Below are 19,808 nucleotides of genomic sequence, written 5' to 3'. Positions count from 1 at the left end.
TGAGACATCATCTAGACTTTGTGCCCCATTAAACAGACCTGGTCTAGAATGGGTGCAGCATGAATAATGACCGTCAGAATAACTTACTGAGACATCATCTAGACTTTGTGCCCCATTAAACAGACCTGGTCTAGAATGGGTGCAGCATGAATAATGACCGTCAGAATAACTTACTGAGACATCATCTAGACTTTGTGCCCCATTAAACAGACCTGGTCTAGAATGGGTGCAGCATGAATAATGACTGTCAGAATAACTTACTGAGACATCATCTAGACTTTGTGCCCCATTAAACAGACCTGGTCTAGAATGGGTGCAACATGAATAATGACTGTCAGAATAACTTACTGAGACATCATCTAGACTTTGTGCCCCATTAAACAGACCTGGTCTAGAATGGGTGCAGCATGAATAACTAGAGCTATCACTAAAGGTGATGAATGTACCCCCTGCATGCACTGACAGTACATTGCAATTTGACGCACACAAGATTGCATAATTATGTGGACTGTATGTATATAGAATGTATGTATACAGTATAGTAACAAAAAACAAAGTCCCATAACTATGCAGAATATTTATCTAAAAGAATGTAACATGCACCATGCACAACTAGGGTTGGTACTAATCACTTGTGTGAAGTTTCATTAAATTGTGTCAAGGGGATGAGGAGATATGGTGCGCACAAGATTGTGTCTTTGTATATAGTATAGTAACAAAAAAACAAAGTCCCATAACTCTGCAAATTTTTTTTCTAAAAGAACCTAACATGCCCCATGCACAACTACTGTTGGTACTGATCACCTGTGTGAAGTTTCATTAAATTGTGTCAAGGGGATGAGGAGAGATGGTGCGCACAAGATTGTGTCTATGTATATAGTATAGTAACAAAAAAACAAAGTCCCATAACTCTGCAAAATTTTTTTCTAAAAGAACCTAACATGCCCCATGCACAACTACTGTTGGTACTGATCACTTGTGTGAAGTTTCATTAAATTCTGTCAAGGGGATAAGGAGAGATGGTGCGCACAAGATTGCGTCTACGGACAGACGGTCAGACAGACAGACAACCTGAAACCAGTATACCCCCCCTTACAACTTTGTTGTCGGGGGGTACAATGACCGTCAGAATAACTTACAGAGACATCATCTAGACTTTGTGCCCCATTAAACAGACCTGGTCTAGAATGGGTGCAACATGAATAATGACCGTCAGAATAACTTACTGAGACATCATCTAGACTTTGTGCCCCATTAAACAGACCTGGTCTAGAATGGGTGCAACATGAATAATGACCGTCAGAATAACTTACAGAGACATCTAGACTTTGTGGCCCATTAAACAGACCTGGTCTAGAATGGGTGCAACATGAATAATGACTGTCAGTATAACTTACTGAGACATCATCTAGACTTTGTGCCCCATTAAACAGACCTGGTCTAGAATGGGTGCAGCATGAATAATGACCGTCAGAATAACTTACTGAGACATCATCTAGACTTTGTGCCCCATTAAACAGACCTGGTCTAGAATGGGTGCAGCATGAATAATGACTGTCAGTATAACTTACAGAGACATCATCTAGACTTTGTGCCCCCATTAAACAGACCTGGTCTAGAATGGGTGCAGCATGAATAATGACTGTCAGCATAACTTACTGAGACATCATCTAGACTTTGTGCCCCATTAAACAGACCTGGTCTAGAATGGGTGCAACATGAATAATGACTGTCAGTATAACTTACTGAGACATCATCTAGACTTTGTGCCCCATTAAACAGACCTGGTCTAGAATGGGTGCAACATGAATAATGACTGTCAGAATAACTTACTGAGACATCATCTAGACTTTGTGCCCCATTAAACAGACCTGGTCTAGAATGGGTGCAGCATGAATAATGACCGTCAGAATAACTTACTGAGACATCATCTAGACTTTGTGCCCCATCAAACAGACCTGGTCTAGAATGGGTGCAGCATGAATAATGACCGTCAGAATAACTTACTGAGACATCATCTAGACTTTGTGCCCCCATTAAACAGACCTGGTCTAGAATGGGTGCAGCATGAATAATGACCATCAGAATAACTTACTGAGACATCATCTAGACTTTGTGCCCCCATTACACAGACTTGGTCTAGAATGGGTGCAGCATGAATAATGACTGTCAGAATAACTTACTGAGACATCATCTAGACTTTGTGCCCCATTAAACAGACCTGGTCTAGAATGGATGCAGAATGAATAATGACCATCTAGACTTTGTGCCCCATTAAACAGACCTGGTCTAGAATGGGTGCAGCATGAACAATGACCGTCAGAATAACTTACAGAGACATCATCTAGACTGTGTGCCCCATTAAACAGACCTGGTCTAGAATGGGTGCAGCATGAATAATGACCGTCAGAATAACTTACTGAGACATCATCTAGACTTTGTGCCCCATTAAACAGACCTGGTCTAGAATGGGTGCAGCATGAATAATGACCGTCAGTATAACTTACTGAGACATCATCTAGACTTTGTGCCCCATTAAACAGACCTGGTCTAGAATGGGTGCAGCATGAATAATGACCGTCAGAATAACTTACTGAGACATCATCTAGACTTTGTGCCCCATTAAACAGACCTGGTCTAGAATGGGTGCAGCATGAATAATGACCGTCAGTATAACTTACTGAGACATCATCTAGACTTTGTGCCCCATTAAACAGACCTGGTCTAGAATGGGTGCAACATGAATAATGACCGTCAGAATAACTTACTGAGACATCATCTAGACTTTGTGCCCCCATTACACAGACCTGGTCTAGAATGGGTGCAACATGAATAATGACCGTCAGAATAACTTACAGAGACATCATCTAGCCTTTGTGCCCCCATTAAACAGACCTGGTCTAGAATGGGTGCAACATGAATAATGACCGTCAGAATAACTAACTGAGACATCATCTAGCCTTTGTGCCCCCATTAAACAGACCTGGTCTAGAATGGGTGCAGCATGAATAATGACTGTCAGTATAACTTACTGAGACATCATCTAGACTTGGTGCCCCATTAAACAGACCTGGTCTAGAATGGGTGCAGCATGAATAATGACCGTCAGAATAACTTACTGAGACATCATCTAGACTTTGTGCCCCCATTAAACAGACCTGGTCTAGAATGGGTGCAGCATGAATAATGACTGTCAGAATAACTTACAGAGACATCATCTAGACTTTGTGCCCCCATTAAACAGACCTGGTCTAGAATGGTTGCAGCATGAATAATGACTGTCAGAATAACTTACAGAGACATCATCTAGACTTTGTGCCCCCATTAAACAGACCTGGTCTAGAATGGTTGCAGCATGAATAATGACTGTCAGTATAACTTACTGAGACATCATCTAGACTTTGTGCCCCCATTAAACAGACCTGGTCTAGAATGGGTGCAGCATGAATAATGACTGTCAGTATAACTTACTGAGACATCATCTAGACTTTGTGCCCCCATTAAACAGACCTGGTCTAGAATGGGTGCAGCATGAATAATGACTGTCAGTATAACTTACTGAGACATCATCTAGACTTTGTGCCCCCATTAAACAGACCTGGTCTAGAATGGGTGCAGCATGAATAATGACTGTCAGTATAACTTACTGAGACATCATCTAGACTTTGTGCCCCCATTAAACAGACCTGGTCTAGAATGGGTGCAGCATGAATAATGACTGTCAGAATAACTTACTGAGACATCATCTAGACTTTGTGCCCCATTGAACAGACCTGGTCTAGAATGGGTGCAGCATGAATAATGACTGTCAGAATAACTTACTGAGACATCATCTAGACTTTGTGCCCCATTGAACAGACCTGGTCTAGAATGGGTGCAGCATGAATAATGACCGTCAGAATAACTTACTGAGACATCATCTAGACTTTGTGCCCCATTGAACAGACCTGGTCTAGAATGGGTGCAGCATGAATAATGACCATCAGAATAACTTACTGAGACATCATCTAGACTTTGTGCCCCATTGAACAGACCTGGTCTAGAATGGGTGCAGCATGAATAATGACCGTCAGTATAACTTACTGAGACATCATCTAGACTTTGTGCCCCATTGAACAGACCTGGTCTAGAATGGGTGCAGCATGAATAATGACCGTCAGTATAACTTACTGAGACATCATCTAGACTTTGTGCCCCATTGAACAGACCTGGTCTAGAATGGGTGCAGCATGAATAATGACCGTCAGAATAACTTACTGAGACATCATCTAGACTTTGTGCCCCATTAAACAGACCTGGTCTAGAATGGGTGCAGCATGAATAATGACCGTCAGAATAACTTACTGAGACATCATCTAGACTTTGTGCCCCATTAAACAGACCTGGTCTAGAATGGGTGCAGCATGAATAATGACCGTCAGTATAACTTACTGAGACATCATCTAGACTTTGTGCCCCCATTAAACAGACCTGGTCTAGAATGGGTGCAGCATGAATAATGACCGTCAGAATAACTTACTGAGACATCATCTAGACTTGGTGCCCCCATTAAACAGACCTGGTCTAGAATGGGTGCAGCATGAATAATGACTGTCAGTATAACTTACTGAGACATCATCTAGACTTTGTGCCCCCATTAAACAGACCTGGTCTAGAATGGGTGCAACATGAATAATGACTGTCAGTATAACTTACTGAGACATCATCTAGACTTTGTGCCCCATTAAACAGACCTGGTCTAGAATGGGTGCAACATGAATAATGACTGTCAGTATAACTTACAGAGACATCATCTAGACTTGGTGCAACATGAACATTGATTGTTAGATCTTCTTCCTTGCGAGACAAATTGGGCATAATTGCTGAAATAGGAAGTGATGTCAATGTTAAATACACAGTGTTGTTTTTTTAATATAGAAGATACTTACAGGCTAACAAAATAAAAATATTATTTACACCTTAAAAGGTAGTCAAGATTTACTGAAGTTCTTTCCAAATAAAACTAGTCTTAATACAGGCTGCAATATTAAATTTCTATTAATGTTTTATTGTTTTTGGCTCACCTGTCACACAGTGACAAGGTGAGCTTTTGTGATCACCCTTCGTCTGTCGTCAGTCAGTCCGTGCGTGCATTTATGATTTTATTTTAACCAAACTTGCAAACAACTTGTATCACCATAAGATCTCGGTTCCTTTCTTGAACTGGCCAGATTCCATTATGGGCTCCAGAGTTACGGCCTCTGAAAGGGCCAAAATTAGCTACTCTGACCTTGTCTGCACAATAGCAGCTTCATTTATGATTTGAATTTAATCAAACTTGCACAAAACTTGTGTCACCATAAGATCTCAGTTCCTTTCTTGAACCCGCCAGATCCCATAACGGGTTCCAGAGTTATGAGCCCTGAAAGGGCCAAAACTAGCTATTTTGACCTTGTCTGCATAATAGCAGCTTCATTTATGACAGGGCTTGAGCTAGGGAGCGACTTGAGCGAAATAGTCGCTTTGTAGCTCCCCACTTCGCTCTAATCTAACATCAAAGCGAAATTCAAGTCGCCCGATTTTTTTATCCACACTCGTCCAGTTATCCGCTATCGGTCTGTTGACACTTGACTGGAATACACGATGGCATAATTTAAGCTCCGCCTACTTCAGATTACGGAGAAAGTGTGAAGGTGACACTTGTTTTGTAAACTGACTGTTGATAAACAAAGCAGTAGGGATTTAAATTACATAAGCTTACACATTCTTTTTTGACCATTAGAAAGTATCTTACCGTGTTTGGCTCCAGTAATTTCCTTAAATCCACTTAATTTTACTCATATTTTTCAAAACCCAAACTTTAGAAACATAATATTATCACTGACACTTTCTTTGACTAAAATAATGTAACTGAAATTTACGCAAATTTTTGACATCTGCCATCAGAAACTGGGTTAAACCTGTTTGACAACTGTTTCTTTTAATGTGTGCTGACACCAGCGTATCAAACAGACATCAGCAGATCAAAGAAGATGTGTATTCCCTGTGATGTCATAGTGATGTCACTGCTATTGACATGTATTTAATTCACATACTTGTTATTTAAAGTGACTGACTTTGAGTGCATTAGCACTGGGGGCTTGATTTTTTTTTTTTTGCTGATATGGAATTAACTTTTTTTAGTTGTATTCATATCTAAAGGGTTTTCTTGGTTTGGACAATCATTGCAAGAGTGAAAAAAAACTTGAATTTGCAGTTTAATCACATTAGATTCACAAGGTAAAAATGATAAGAAAACAGAATCACTGACATTTTCAGTGAATTTGTTATTTACTTTAATAGACTTTGTAAATAAAGACAGGGAATAATAAAAATAGTAATGTTATATTAAGCATATTTAGATCCTTTTTCAGCTTGCATGTCATGGTGCTAAAATCTTTCCACGTTTTCCTTAAAATCTTGCCACTTCTCCCTAAAATCTCTCCACTTCTCCCTAATCTTACCTGAGGGAGAAGTGACTTCTCCCTAAAATCTTAGCCTAGCTTAAGCCCTGTATGATTTGATTTTAACCAAATTTGCAAACAACTTGTATCACCACAAGATCTCGGTTCCTTTCTTGAAATGGCCAGATTCCATTATGGGTTCCAGAGTTATGGCCCCTGATACGGCCAGAATCAGCTATTTTGACCTTGTCTGCACAATAGCAGCTTCATTTATGATTTGAATTTAATCAAACTTGCACAAAACGTGTCACCATAAGATCTTGGTTCCTTTCTTGAACAGGCTAGATCCCATAATGGGTTCCAGATTTATGGCCTCTGAAAGGGCCAAATTTAGCTATTTTGACCTTGTCTGCACAATAGCAGCTTCTTTTATGATTTGATTTTAACCAAATTTGCACACAACTTGTATCACCATAAGATCTCGATTCTTTCTCGAAGGGACGTATTATGTTATCGCCTCAGTGTCACTTTGTTCACTTACAATAATTTTTTTTTAATTACATCCCTTTTATGTTACAATAAATAGCTTATTTAGTAACTTTTTTATTATTGGTCGTAGGGAAAAACCGAAACCACTTTTCTGTGGTACAACAAGGATGGTACCTCCAATTTTTAGGTGTATTTTAACATATCTGTACCTTATTAGGATTTTTTTTCTTTCTGGTTAAATTTCTTCAACTTCTTGTCCTTAAGTGCAATGATAACAGGTGAGCGACATAGGGTCAATAAGGCCCTCTTGTTTAAGTCATGCCAGCATATTTTGGGTCATATGGCAACTTCCATGCTTCAATTGTGGAAGAAGAACCCAGGTGCCCCTATTTACTTTGGACACTGGCTAGTACAATAAAATTTTTACGGCCAAAATGAAGTTCTGAGCCTGCAGCTGTTACGGAAAATAAGAAATAAATAAATACAATTTTTCAATTCTGTTTTTCTGTGTACAGCTGTTAGGGAAAACTAGAAACAGATGCAGACAATTTTTCAATTCTGTTTTTCTGTGAAAGGTCTCAAAGCTTTTATGTATAACCATCAAAACCACTACTTTTAGAAAAACAGGTAAGTCTGAACACGGCATGGTTTGAACCAGCAGTCTCTACACTAACCAGTACTTCCTTAATCCAGAACACCACTTAACCAGTACTTCCTTAATCCAGAACACCACCTAACCAGTACTTCCTTAATCCAGAAGACCACCTAACCAGTACTTCCTTAATCCAGAAGACCACCTAACCAGTACTTCCTTAATCCAGAACACCACCTAACCAGTACTTCCTTAATCCAGAATACCACCTAACCAGTACTTCCTTAATCCAGAACACCACCTAACACCACCTAACCAGTACTTCCTTAATCCAGAAGACCACCTAACCAGTACTTCCTTAATCCAGATCACCACCTAACCAGTACTTCCTTAATCCAGAAGACCACTTAACCAGTACTTCCTTAATCCAGAAGACCACCTAACCAGTGCTTCCTTAATCCAGAACACCACTTAACCAGTACTTCCTGAATCCAGAACACCACCTAACCAGTACTTCCTTAATCCAGAACACCACTTAACCAGTACTTCCTTAATCCAGAACACCACTTAACCAGTACTTCCTTAATCCAGAACACCACTTAACCAGTACTTCCTTAATCCAGAACACCACCTATTATTGTTTTGCATTTACCTGCATTTGCTTGTTTCTCTTTGATCATCTTTTGTAACTGAGCCATCTCCCTGTCCATATCTCCATAATTTAACTCTCTAGCTTCTACTGGTGGTGGTACAAAAAGGGCCGGATCTGTCCCCAAGTATGAGCATTCTAACCTCCCAGAGTCACTAAGAGTAACTATAACTCCTTTCAAATCCCTGTAAATTAAAATATCAGTTAACTTTTTCTATTCTTCTGTAAGTCCATTAGACAATATTCTGCAATTCAGTATGCGACTAATCACTCAATTTCACCACTAATCATTAAATATCTGCACTTTACAAGAGATGTCAGGGGAGACAGTGAGCTGGATTGTGGCAAGGAGAATGAATACAGGTAAGATGAAAAGAATTGTTTGTAAAACAAGAGCTGTCCATAACACAGCATGCTTGACTATTCAACAATTTGCAATTCAAACAAGGGCCGTAATTTTCATTATAGTGAGGCAAGACTTACATTATTTAGCTAAGCTTAAAAGTTACAAAGTGGACAAAAGAAATGAGCATAAATCTTTGACCTCTCAGTATGACCTTAACCTTGCAGTTACGGGTCTGGGTTATATATGCAAAAGTCATCTTGTTATGGTGGTTATTTGTGGCATGTTCTTTCAAAATCCAACAACACATAACAAGGTTATCAACCAGACATGGTTTTATGTTCACATAAACATATGTGCACAGAGAAACGCACATGGACAAGAGTAACATTATGTCCCCTCCGCACCCCCATTTTGACAGAGGCATAAAAACACCAATTCTGACACATTTTCTGAGTCAAAAAGGGGAATAATCTTGTCAAAATAAAGGCAGAGTTACAGAACCTGAAAAGTTTATGTGGAGTTTCAATCAAATGCATGTATAGGTTTAGAAACATTATTATTATTATTATTATTATTATTATACCAGATTTATATAGCGCCCTTTTCATGATCAATTTTACGTTCAAAGGCGCTTTACATAGTTCAAATGTAGCCACAATGGGCGCATAATTCATCCTCTACTAGTACAGACACAGAGCGATCTGACCAGAGGGACAGAGTGAGACAAAGCCCCCACGACAGAGAGATTAGAAATCAGATACAGGCTTGTCCGGCTAACTTAGCCTAGCTCGTTGCGAATAGACAGCCTGGTTCTTTAACGTGCCCAGTGTATAGCACTGATACATGCAAGGATTGCCTGGGTTCCTGACCAGTACACCTCTAGTTAGGTGGGAAACACTGAAAAGTGTTTCTGAAAATTCCCAAGTAGCTGCCGGGGATCGAACCCCCGACCTCAGGATTGGAAGGCCAGTGTGCAAACCACTGAGCTATCCGTCCACCATTGAAAGAAATGTCAATTTTGGGATTTTTTTCCAAGAGAAAAGGAGAATAATTTTGTCAAAATAAAGGCAGAGTTACAGAACCTTATGTGTAAACATATATAATGATCTCAAAGGCTTATGTGGAGTTTCAATCAAATGCATGAATAGGTTTAGAAATATTGAAAGAAATGCCAATTTTGGGAAGTTTTTACAAGAGAAATGGAGATATAATTTTTCTCCAAACAAAAGTCAGAGTAACAGAATCTGGTATGTTTCAAAATGGTATCTGTATGAGTTTTAAGGATGGGAGGGAACAAGGACTGGACAAAGAGATGCCTATACAGTCCTAAAACAAAGTTTGGTAGGGGATATAACGACACTTACTGAAAGTTGCCAACTCGCACCATGATAGGAATACTATCAACTTTAGCTGCCCACTTCAGTGATATATCCTGATACACCAGTAACGTCTGTGTGTGTGATCCTATCAAATAGTTGATAGTTCCCTCTGTTACTGTAAGAAAAATGAAATATTAGAATTTTTGTAACATCCTAAAAGCATATGTTAAACAATATTGATCAAAGTTCTTCACTCTATAAAAGCATGAAAGCACAACTCTATGGATTATGGTCTCTAGAAAAACTGTGCCTCTCGAAAAAATCTTTAGAAGATAATACCGCATAAGTACTTTTTTCTGCGGGAACTTTATTTCTGCGTTTTCTGCGGAAAACAACAAGGCCGCAGAAAATTTTGTTCCCGCTGTCGGTCGCCAATGGCGCCAAATGCGACAAAATGTAAATTCTGGCGCTAAAAATCTTCAATTGGCGAATTTCATTGGCGCCTACAAGATAATCATCGATCTGATCTTCTGTTCTTTCTCAAGGACGCAGTAACGGATTATCCGATATTTAACACTACACGAAGACAATACACAACGTGTCAATATCGATTTACACCTCGGGGCATAATTTAAAACTTCGCCGAGTCACTAGAGCGTTCCTCCATGCAAGAACAATTATCAGTCAATCTGATTCGCCAAATTTAGCCCCGCCTACTTATACGAAAGCAAATGAAACGAAATATTAGCTGCGTGCTTCAAAAAAACGCGAGATAAATTTACAAGTTATTTTTAATGACAATCCGATTCGAGGAAGTAATCGAGACCGAGAAAAATGCTGGAAATAAATGACACGTCAAAGCGCGATCAATAGATACACATATTATCCGATCGTAAATAGATAAATTTTGCACAAGCGTTGTTAAATACATCTATGCGCTGGTAAATTTCAGTCGCGGTCGTATAATTTCAATCGAAGAATTTTTGAGATACAAATGAACTACAGCAGTTCTTTTGGTTCTTTTACGTGCCCAACATAAAGCATTGATACACCGGATAATTTTTAAAAGCTCAACCCCATAGCTTCAAAACAATATCTAATAAATGCTAATAAAACCTGTAGGTGGTATTTTCACTATACATTAGAATGTATGAAAGGAAATAGAAATTTAGTTATATATATAATGAAACTTAAGCATTCTGAAAAGCTTTTCAAAAGTTATAAAATAATATAAAACAACATTGTTTTTGATAAACGACCTAAATAAATTTTGAAATAAAAAGTTAAAATAATAAAGAGATAAATATTCATGTTTTAAAAACATCTATTTAGTGAAAATGACAATTAAAGGGAGATATTTAAAAGTGGCAAACTATATAAACGGATAATTTTAAAGATTGAGCAATTATTTTTGTTTAGAAAATGTTCTTGAAAATGGTTGAGAAGATTAAAAACTGTTTTTGATTCAATGTGATATTAAGATAGACTGTTTCAAGAGCAAATTGCATGGTTACTGTAAAGAATCAAATGAAAAAGAGATTGAAAAAGAAAATGGTATGTGGCCCATCACAGACTACTGGCTCCAACTTGAGAGCCACTGGCGCAAACTTTTCCTGATTGGCGAATTTGTTGGCGCAAAGTGAAATTGACCCAGAGGAAACCCTGGACATGCCGCGATACAATGATACAAACCGCCATTATAATCTGGTTAAGTATAAGACAATGTCCAATAGCGTGATCGGCTTTTGTCCCACATGTAGCCGAAGGCCGACGAAGCAAGTTTAAAAACTTTAGTAGTAACGGTAATATAATAGAACTGTTTTATTATTGTTTTGCTGTTGAATAAACATAATGAAAATATCAAATTTGTTTTGACTTTCGTTCACTATTGAGTAGTCATCTGCCAGTTTCAATTTTCTTAAATTATGTGACAAACACAATCCATTGTATCCTTTGTGTCTATTATTAACCGATCCGTCTGGTGATGGTCATATTTACCGCTATTTGTATGGGAATTTATCATACCGTTACAATGCACAAATGAGAATGTTTGCAAAATACAGATTCAAGCATTTTTCGTGTCTGTTTGGCATGACTGTATTTATAAAACGACTGTTTTCTTGCGTTTTTATTTAACACTCAACATTACGTGATGATGACGATGTCACATTAGTATTCGTCAACTTTTATTCTCAATCCGGAAGCCAAGATAACTGTCAAAATAACAACAAAATACGTACCTGTCTATTTGAAATTAATGAAACAACCGGGGAATACAGAATCGCAGAAATATATCCAATCAACGTGAGAAGGAAGACACCACAGAAATAAGGTACGCAGAAATTTAATACTACCTCATTTTTTTAAAAATCGCAGAATATTAAGCCCGCAGAAATAAGTACTTATACGGTATGTATCAACGGTAATTATCTGTGACAGCCAATTCCATAATATTCCCCTGGTTCTTTTACATGCAAGATGTATAGCACAATACATTGGGACCTCCATTTAAAGTCACTTCCGAAACACATTTTTAACACAAGTTTAGTTGAATCCAGCCACGAGGTTCCAACCATGACCTCTAACATGTAGAGCTAGGGCACTAAACTCTGAGCTATACCAGACTTTTGTTATATACTGACCATGATGAATTATAAAGAATATGTTAAATACTAGAGACTGAAATACTATACTTACTTGAGTAACAGGGGGTAAAATTATATACATACTTAAGAGAAACAAGTATGTGCTAGAAATTATAAGGAGTAAAACAACTGACACGCTAAACTTACTTGAGTTATAAGGAGTAAAACAACTGACATCGTACTCAAATTTCTTCATGTACCTCAACTGTCCCGACTCTGTCAGACAAAATAAGTTTCTCTCTCCTGCAAGTATAACATAACAGGATGCATCTGTACTGCAATACTATAATATGTCAGCTTATTATGAAGAAGTTCCAATTTAGATATTAATGGATTTTAGCACTGATAACATTCCTGAAAGTATAACATAACAGGATATGGCTGTACTGTAATACTTTAACACATTGGCTTATTATGAAGAAGTTCCAATTTAGATATTAATGAATTTTAGCACTGATAACATTCCTGAAAGTATAACATAACAGGATGTGGCTGTACTGTAATACTTTAACACATTGGCTTATTATGAAGAAGTTCCAATTTAGATATTAATGAATTTTAGCACAGATAACATTCCTGAAAGTATAACATAACAGGATGTGGCTGTACTGTAATACTTTAACACATTGGTTTATTATGAAGAAGTTCCAATTTAGATATTAATGAATTTCAGCACTGATCAAATATTCCAGTTCTAGTTGTAGGAAATGGCTTTAAAGAAAGCTAAAGAAGAAATACATAAGACAAGAGCACCAGACTGCGCTGTCAGAAAAGATTTTTTTCTACTGAATTATAAAGAATTAGTAGAGATACTGAGCTAATTAAAAGAGTGAATATGTAGTATGTACCTGCAACAAGTATAGACGGTGGTGCTGTAGGAAATGATATCACAGAAATATCCAACGCCTGTTCTCCCAGATTAAAACACCAGTCATACTGAAAACAATTACATGATATCACAAAATATTATTTCATTAATCCACGTATATTTATGTCCCAAGATCAGACATAACTTGACGAAAATAAAATCACAGCATAAATTGTGTCATTATCATTGCATAAAATATCACATAGGCTTTCATTTGCAATATGATATAAAAGGTAAAGGTCTTGTTTATTATAGTGTCACCCCTATTGAAAGGGCCAGCCAATTTGACTTATGAGACACCTTTTATTATGCGTACCAATTACCTCCTAACTTCTACCACTATGCCAGGCGCCAGGCGGATAGAAATCGGTAACCATTCATTTAACTAGCTCGCGGCTCACGAACCGGCCATTTCGGAATGAGTCCCATGACAAACAACCCCCGGACGAATGCTCCCCATGGGGCTCAAACCTTCGACCTCCCGATCCCGAGGCAGACGCCTTAACCACTGGGCCACGGTGACCGGTTTATATCCGCCATTTTGAAAAATGTTTCTTCGAATATTGCTTTCTAACAAAAGTTTTGCCAAAAATTAATGCTAAATAATTAAAATATGGCTAATAATGTACCATTTTACCAAATATATTATGCTTTTTGCGAAAAAAATTTTGTCACCCTTATTTTTGGCTGGCATTTGCCTAAAATTGACATAAGATTTACAATGGGGTAGGGGTAGGTAATTTCAAATATCTATTAAAGTAGATCATTTTTCATATTTTTCTGACTGATACATATAATGTTAAGCTATAAATAAAATAAAAGTTTTCAAGATAACACTTTATATTATCTAGAAAATATAAATTAAAACAAAAAGAACAAAAAATATCAAAATTCACCATTTTTTAAGTTTTTTCTTAATAAATCTCTTAGATGCATGGTGACCCCAACTTTTTTCTTTCCATTTTGAGGCATTTTTGTTTGTCATTAATGCTGCAAAATATTTTGAAAATCTTAACTTCAGAAATTTTTTTTTAGATCTAAATACGTTTTTTCCATTGAAAATGAAGTGGGTGGGGTAATTATGTCAACATGTAACAAGAGCACCGCCTTGCGGGTGCTGACGCTCATCTGATTTTTTTTGTATAATAGAAATATTGTCCTACCCATGATTTTCTAAGTCTAAAAAGGGTCATCATTCTTGCAAAAAGCAGGATAGAGTTATGTTTCTTGATGTACAGTGTCCACTTATGATGGTAGTTTGATAGTTTATGAGAAAAGCTGACTTAAACATAATATTCAACCAGAAAATGATTTTTCTAAGTCCAAAAGGGGACATAATTATTGCAAAAAGCAGGATGGAGTTATGTTGCTTCTTTACAGGGTCAGCTTATGATGGTGAACAACAGTTGCAAGTTTTAAAGCAATAGCTTTGATGTTTAAGAGAAAAAGTTGACCTAAACATAGAACTTAACCAAGAAATCTGATATTTTCTAAGTCCAAAAGGGGCCATCATTCTTGCAAAAAGCAGGATGGAGTTATGTTTCTTGCTGTACAGGGTCCACTTATGATGGTGAAAAACTGTTGCAAGTTTTAAAGCAATAGCTTTGATAGTTTAGGATAAAAGTTGACCTAAACATAAAATTTCACCAAGAAAACTGATTTTCTAAGTCCAAAAGGGGCAATAATTCTTGCAAAAAGCAAGATGGAGTTATGTTTCTTGATGTACAGGGTCTGCTTATGATGGTGAACAAGTATTCCAAGTTTCAAAGCAATAGCTTTGATAGTTTAGGAGAAAAGTTGACCTAAACATAAAACTTAACCAAGAAATCTGATATTTTCTAAGTACAAAAGGGGCCATAAATCTTGCAAAATGCAAGATGGAGTTATGTTTCTTGCTATACAGGGTAAGCTTATGATGGTGAACAAGTATTCCAAGTTTCAAAGCAATAGCTTTAATAGTTTAGGAGAAAAGCTGACCTAAACATAAAACTTAACCAAGCAACGCCGACGCCGACGCCGACGCCGACAACCGCTCAAGTGATGACAATAACTCATCATTTTTTTTCAAAAAATCAGATGAGCTAAAAATTAAAGAGATTTTTTGGTGACATTTGTGCTTATATATAACTGACATCACCATATATTCATATTAACCTGAAAGACCTGAAATCCCTATAAGATTAAATAGGATATTATATGTTTTATAAAGTATCAACATTTTTTCAATTTTACAAAATTTCAGAAATGCGTAAAGTGGGTGAAGAAAATACCCTATAAAATTTAAACGAGTTCGGTGACCTGTGTTTTTTCTGCTCTTGTTTGTCTTAGAAACTAATGTTCTTCAAGCTCACAGAGTATGAAAAAATTCTTAACAGAAAAAATTTGCTCGTACATCCTTAAATGAAGCACCCATATGAGAAATACACCTCAAATTAATGTAAACATTGTTTTACCGTGACCCTCTTTCCTGACTTGATATTTTGTGACTCCTCTCTTGACTTTGCCTCAGTGGCTACAGCCAACACTTGGTATCTGAAAACATAAGCAGATTTCTCAAAGCATAAAAACCAATCAGTTAATTTATACATCTATCTTTGTCTCCTTGCATTAAATGCCACTTAACAATATTCTGTTATTGTATTACTACATGTTTTCCTAGCTTTAGCTGTCCGACCAAAAATAGGCGCAAGTTTTCATCAATTTATATCAAATACTTTTTGAACTATGCATGTCACAAGGTGAAAATGTGCATTTTTTACTATATCAGGGGCCACAACTCTGGAAATAGGAGGCGGTGCCAGACATAAAAATAGGAGGTGCACAAGTTCATATCATACTAAAGATTCATGCAAGGTTTAATCAATTTATATTAAATACTTTTTGAGCTAGGCGCGTCACAGGGTGAAAATGTGTATTTCTGACTATTTCAGGGCCCATTACTCTAAGAAACAGGGGGCGGAGCCAGACAAAATATAAGAGGTACGCAAGTTCATATCATAACAAGAAATGCGGCAATGCCATGAAACCAGGTTTTCAACACTTTTCATAAGAATAAAAAAGTATACTGAATCACAGTGCACCACTTTAAAGCACAACCCTAACCCTAACCCCTAACCCTAACCCTATTTTTAGTAAAAATGACCTTGACCTTGATCCCAGAAACCCCAAAATCAATCCCAGCCTTTGTATTGATATAAGCTACATACAAACCAAGTATACTGAATCACAGTGCTCCACTTTAAAGCACAACCCTAACCCTAAACCCTAACCTAACCCTATTTTCAGTAACAATGACCTTGACCTTGATCCCAGAAACCCCAAAATCAATCCCAAGCTACAACTTTATATAGGTTTTCTATACACCAAGTTTCATCATGATAGTTCATTCCTAAGTTAAGTTATTGACCGGAAACCCTTTTACTATTTTAAGTAACAGTGACCTTGACCTTGACCCTAGAAACCCCAAAATCAATCCCAGCCTTTTGTCTTGATACATACATACCAAGTTTTATTCAAATATCTTTACCGAAACAAAAGTTATTGACCGGAAACACCAGTTTGACGCCGCCGCACACCCACCCACCCGCCCGACCAACGACATACCCCAATCTAATAACTCAGGTTTTCATTGAAAACCTGGTTAATAAAGACTCATGCAAGGTTTCATCAATTTATATCTAATACTTTTTGAGCTAGGCACTTCACAAACTTTTTTCGCACGGATGGATGCACGGACAAGACCAAATCTATATGCCCCCACCACTCATTGTGGAGGCACAATAAACTGGGATTTCAAAAAGCTCTCCATAAGCACTTGGTGCTCAAGACAGATGCTGAGGAGGTCTTGTCAGCAAAATTGCAATAAGAGTCTTACAGATCATCTGAAAGTAATTAAATGTGGAAACAAGAGCTGTCGGAGGACAGCAACGCTTAACTATTCAACAGCCTTGTCAATTGAATGAATACAAAAGTCGAAAAAGGGGCATAATTTTGTACAAATGCAAAGTAGAGTTGTTGAACCTATGCACAGCATGTCATATCATAACAGTAAACAAGTGTGTGAAGTTTCAATCCATTCGAAATAGTGGATACTGAGATAACAGCTTACATACAAAAACTTAACCAAAAACTGCTAAGTCAAAAAAAGGGAATAATTTTGAAAAAATGCATAACAGAGTTATGGACCCTGTGCAATGTAAGTCAGTTTATCACAGTGAATAAGTGTGTGAAGTTTCAATCCATTCCCACATGTGGTTATTATATACAAAACTTAACCAAATCCGGATGCGGACGACTACGCACGGGTGAGTCCAACAGCTCTACCTTTCTTTGAATAGTCGAGATAAAAATGATTTTCCTAAAATGACCAACTCTTGTTTTTATACTTTGAGAATTCAGAAATCTATCTGTATCTAACATTAGTACCTCACTACTTACTTGTAACATTCTAGTTGCCATGACGATGATACTGTTACAAAACTGTCTAACCTAGGAATATATTTAATTGGTCCAGGCAGTAACGCACCAGGCAAGAATCTTGTAAAGGCAAAACTTTCCTGTTCAAATACTGATACTGTACCATCCATAGATTGCACACATAAAAAATCCTTGCCTGAAATACAAAAACATTTTATATTTTTAAACAAGAGTGGCAAATTATTACATTATACACCCATCATACCAACTTTACTTTTTGCTTTTACAATATTCTACTTATTGGTGAACACTGGATAAGAAATGATTCAGTTATTAAGTGGACGCAGTCAATTTTCACAATATCAAGTATACTGGGAGCCATAAGTAAGTAGTGAATGGGAGCATCTAGCTGGTTTTCAAATATTTCTTGAGATATTATGTCTGTGAGCATTGTGACCAAGAATGGTGAACATTGGATAAGAAATGCTCAAGCATGATAGTGGACACTGTCAATTTTTGCATTTTTCAGTATTTCAAGGGCAATAATGTCACAGCTTATGGGCCTGTATTATGCCCCTTTATGTTGTGACTCAGTTTTGTGAACACTGGATAAGGTAGACAACTTGAGTGGAAGCTGCCCATCAGCCCAACTGCATGGGATAATATAATGGGTCCTATTTCATCAGCTCAAGAAAATAAAATGAAAAGTTATTACAATTCCTCATGTGACTCTGTAAGAAACTACACTCATTCAACATTTCAAGAGCTGCATACTCAAAACTAAAACATAAGTCATCAATCTTTTTCCATGTTTACTCATTTCAACTGACATCATTGTTTATTTCAACACAATGAGTAATGTGAAGTATCTCTCATGTTGGGCAAACTTTGAAATAATACACTTACCTTTAACCTGCCCAAAAGGTCCAAATGTAAAGTTGTATGCTGTTCTCTGCAGTTTGTGTTCATACGCAAGGGTCATCTGGTATTGTGTACCATGTTCAACTGCTCCTGACATTTCTGCAAAATATTATTACATACCATCATTTAGAAATACTATCTAAACATGTTAATGTAAAAAAAGTTTACGGACGCACGCACGCACGGACGGACGACGGACACCGCGCGATCACAAAAGCTCACCTTGTCACTTTGTGACAGGTGAGCTAAAAATCACACTGCTTAGGAGATACTGTTCAGCAGTACTATGTGACTCCTTTTATAAATCATCTGTCAACAGTACGAGTCTCTTGGCTAAAGTCAAAATGCAAGAAAAAAAACAATGAAATTTATCCTGACATGTCTTAAGTCCAAACTGTTAGCCCTAAATCCTTTCGACAAAATAGTTTTGACTGCTGAGTGGAAAACCATTCAGTGTACTGTACACTGCACCTAGTCACATATTCAAAAATAAGTATTTTGTATCAATTCATTTTCAAATATTTGAAGAAAATTTTATTTCAGCTATTTATTAAACTAAACTATCATGTTTTCAAACTTAATTCCAACAAAAGAGATTTCAGAATGCAGTTTTATGTAAAAAACGTCTTATTCTAAAAAAATTAATAATGACTTTTTTGTCATTTCAATTTATCACCGAGTTTCACAGATACAAAGTTACATTTTGATAGGAAAAGAAACAAACCTGCTACATTATAAACTGCCAGCTTTCTAGGATGTAGTATTGCAAGGTGTGTTTTTTCTGAGCCACTGAAATATTAACAAATCTACCTTTATTTATAATGAAGCAGATAAATGTTAATTCAAGATAATTTGTAAACAAGAGGGTCATAATGGCCCTTAACATGCTCACCTGACCTTTTAAATCTATGTCATGACACACTGTATCATGAAATTCAACATTTCTGTTTTGTATGAACGACATTCATTCTGTAGTACAAAAGATATGACCCGACAAGAAAGAGGCAGTCAAGCTGAACAATTTGCACAAACTTATAAAGGATATTTCTTCAAAAGTCAAGTGAACATAGAGGTTCACGGGAAGATATTATAGAGGGATTTTTTTTAAGCTCTAACCTACATTGTAAGTGCTGCCAATCAC

The 19,808-nt window shown here is 37.1% G+C and overlaps 1 protein-coding gene across 1 annotated transcript in view; it reads right to left on the bottom strand.

Moving 5' to 3' along the window:
- LOC123537866 (protein PTHB1-like) overlaps positions 1–19,808 on the bottom strand; it is a 75,754-nt gene that overhangs the window by 40,226 nt on the left and 15,720 nt on the right. The window contains exons 4-12 of the mRNA XM_053530204.1: positions 19,392–19,456; positions 18,653–18,766; positions 17,768–17,942; positions 15,784–15,862; positions 13,311–13,398; positions 12,610–12,705; positions 9,863–9,992; positions 8,156–8,337; positions 4,783–4,862 (exon numbers count right to left, since the gene is read on the bottom strand). Coding sequence (XP_053386179.1) covers positions 4,783–4,862; positions 8,156–8,337; positions 9,863–9,992; positions 12,610–12,705; positions 13,311–13,398; positions 15,784–15,862; positions 17,768–17,942; positions 18,653–18,766; positions 19,392–19,456 — 1,009 coding nt within the window. The remainder of the gene's footprint in view (positions 1–4,782; positions 4,863–8,155; positions 8,338–9,862; positions 9,993–12,609; positions 12,706–13,310; positions 13,399–15,783; positions 15,863–17,767; positions 17,943–18,652; positions 18,767–19,391; positions 19,457–19,808) is intronic.

This window comes from Mercenaria mercenaria, chromosome 18 (genome assembly GCF_021730395.1).
Source record: "Mercenaria mercenaria strain notata chromosome 18, MADL_Memer_1, whole genome shotgun sequence".
In the NCBI taxonomy this organism is placed as follows: Eukaryota; Metazoa; Mollusca; class Bivalvia; order Venerida; family Veneridae; genus Mercenaria; species Mercenaria mercenaria.
The sequence above is the reverse complement of the archived record's forward strand: the minus strand, read 5'-3'. Positions and strand labels throughout refer to the sequence as shown.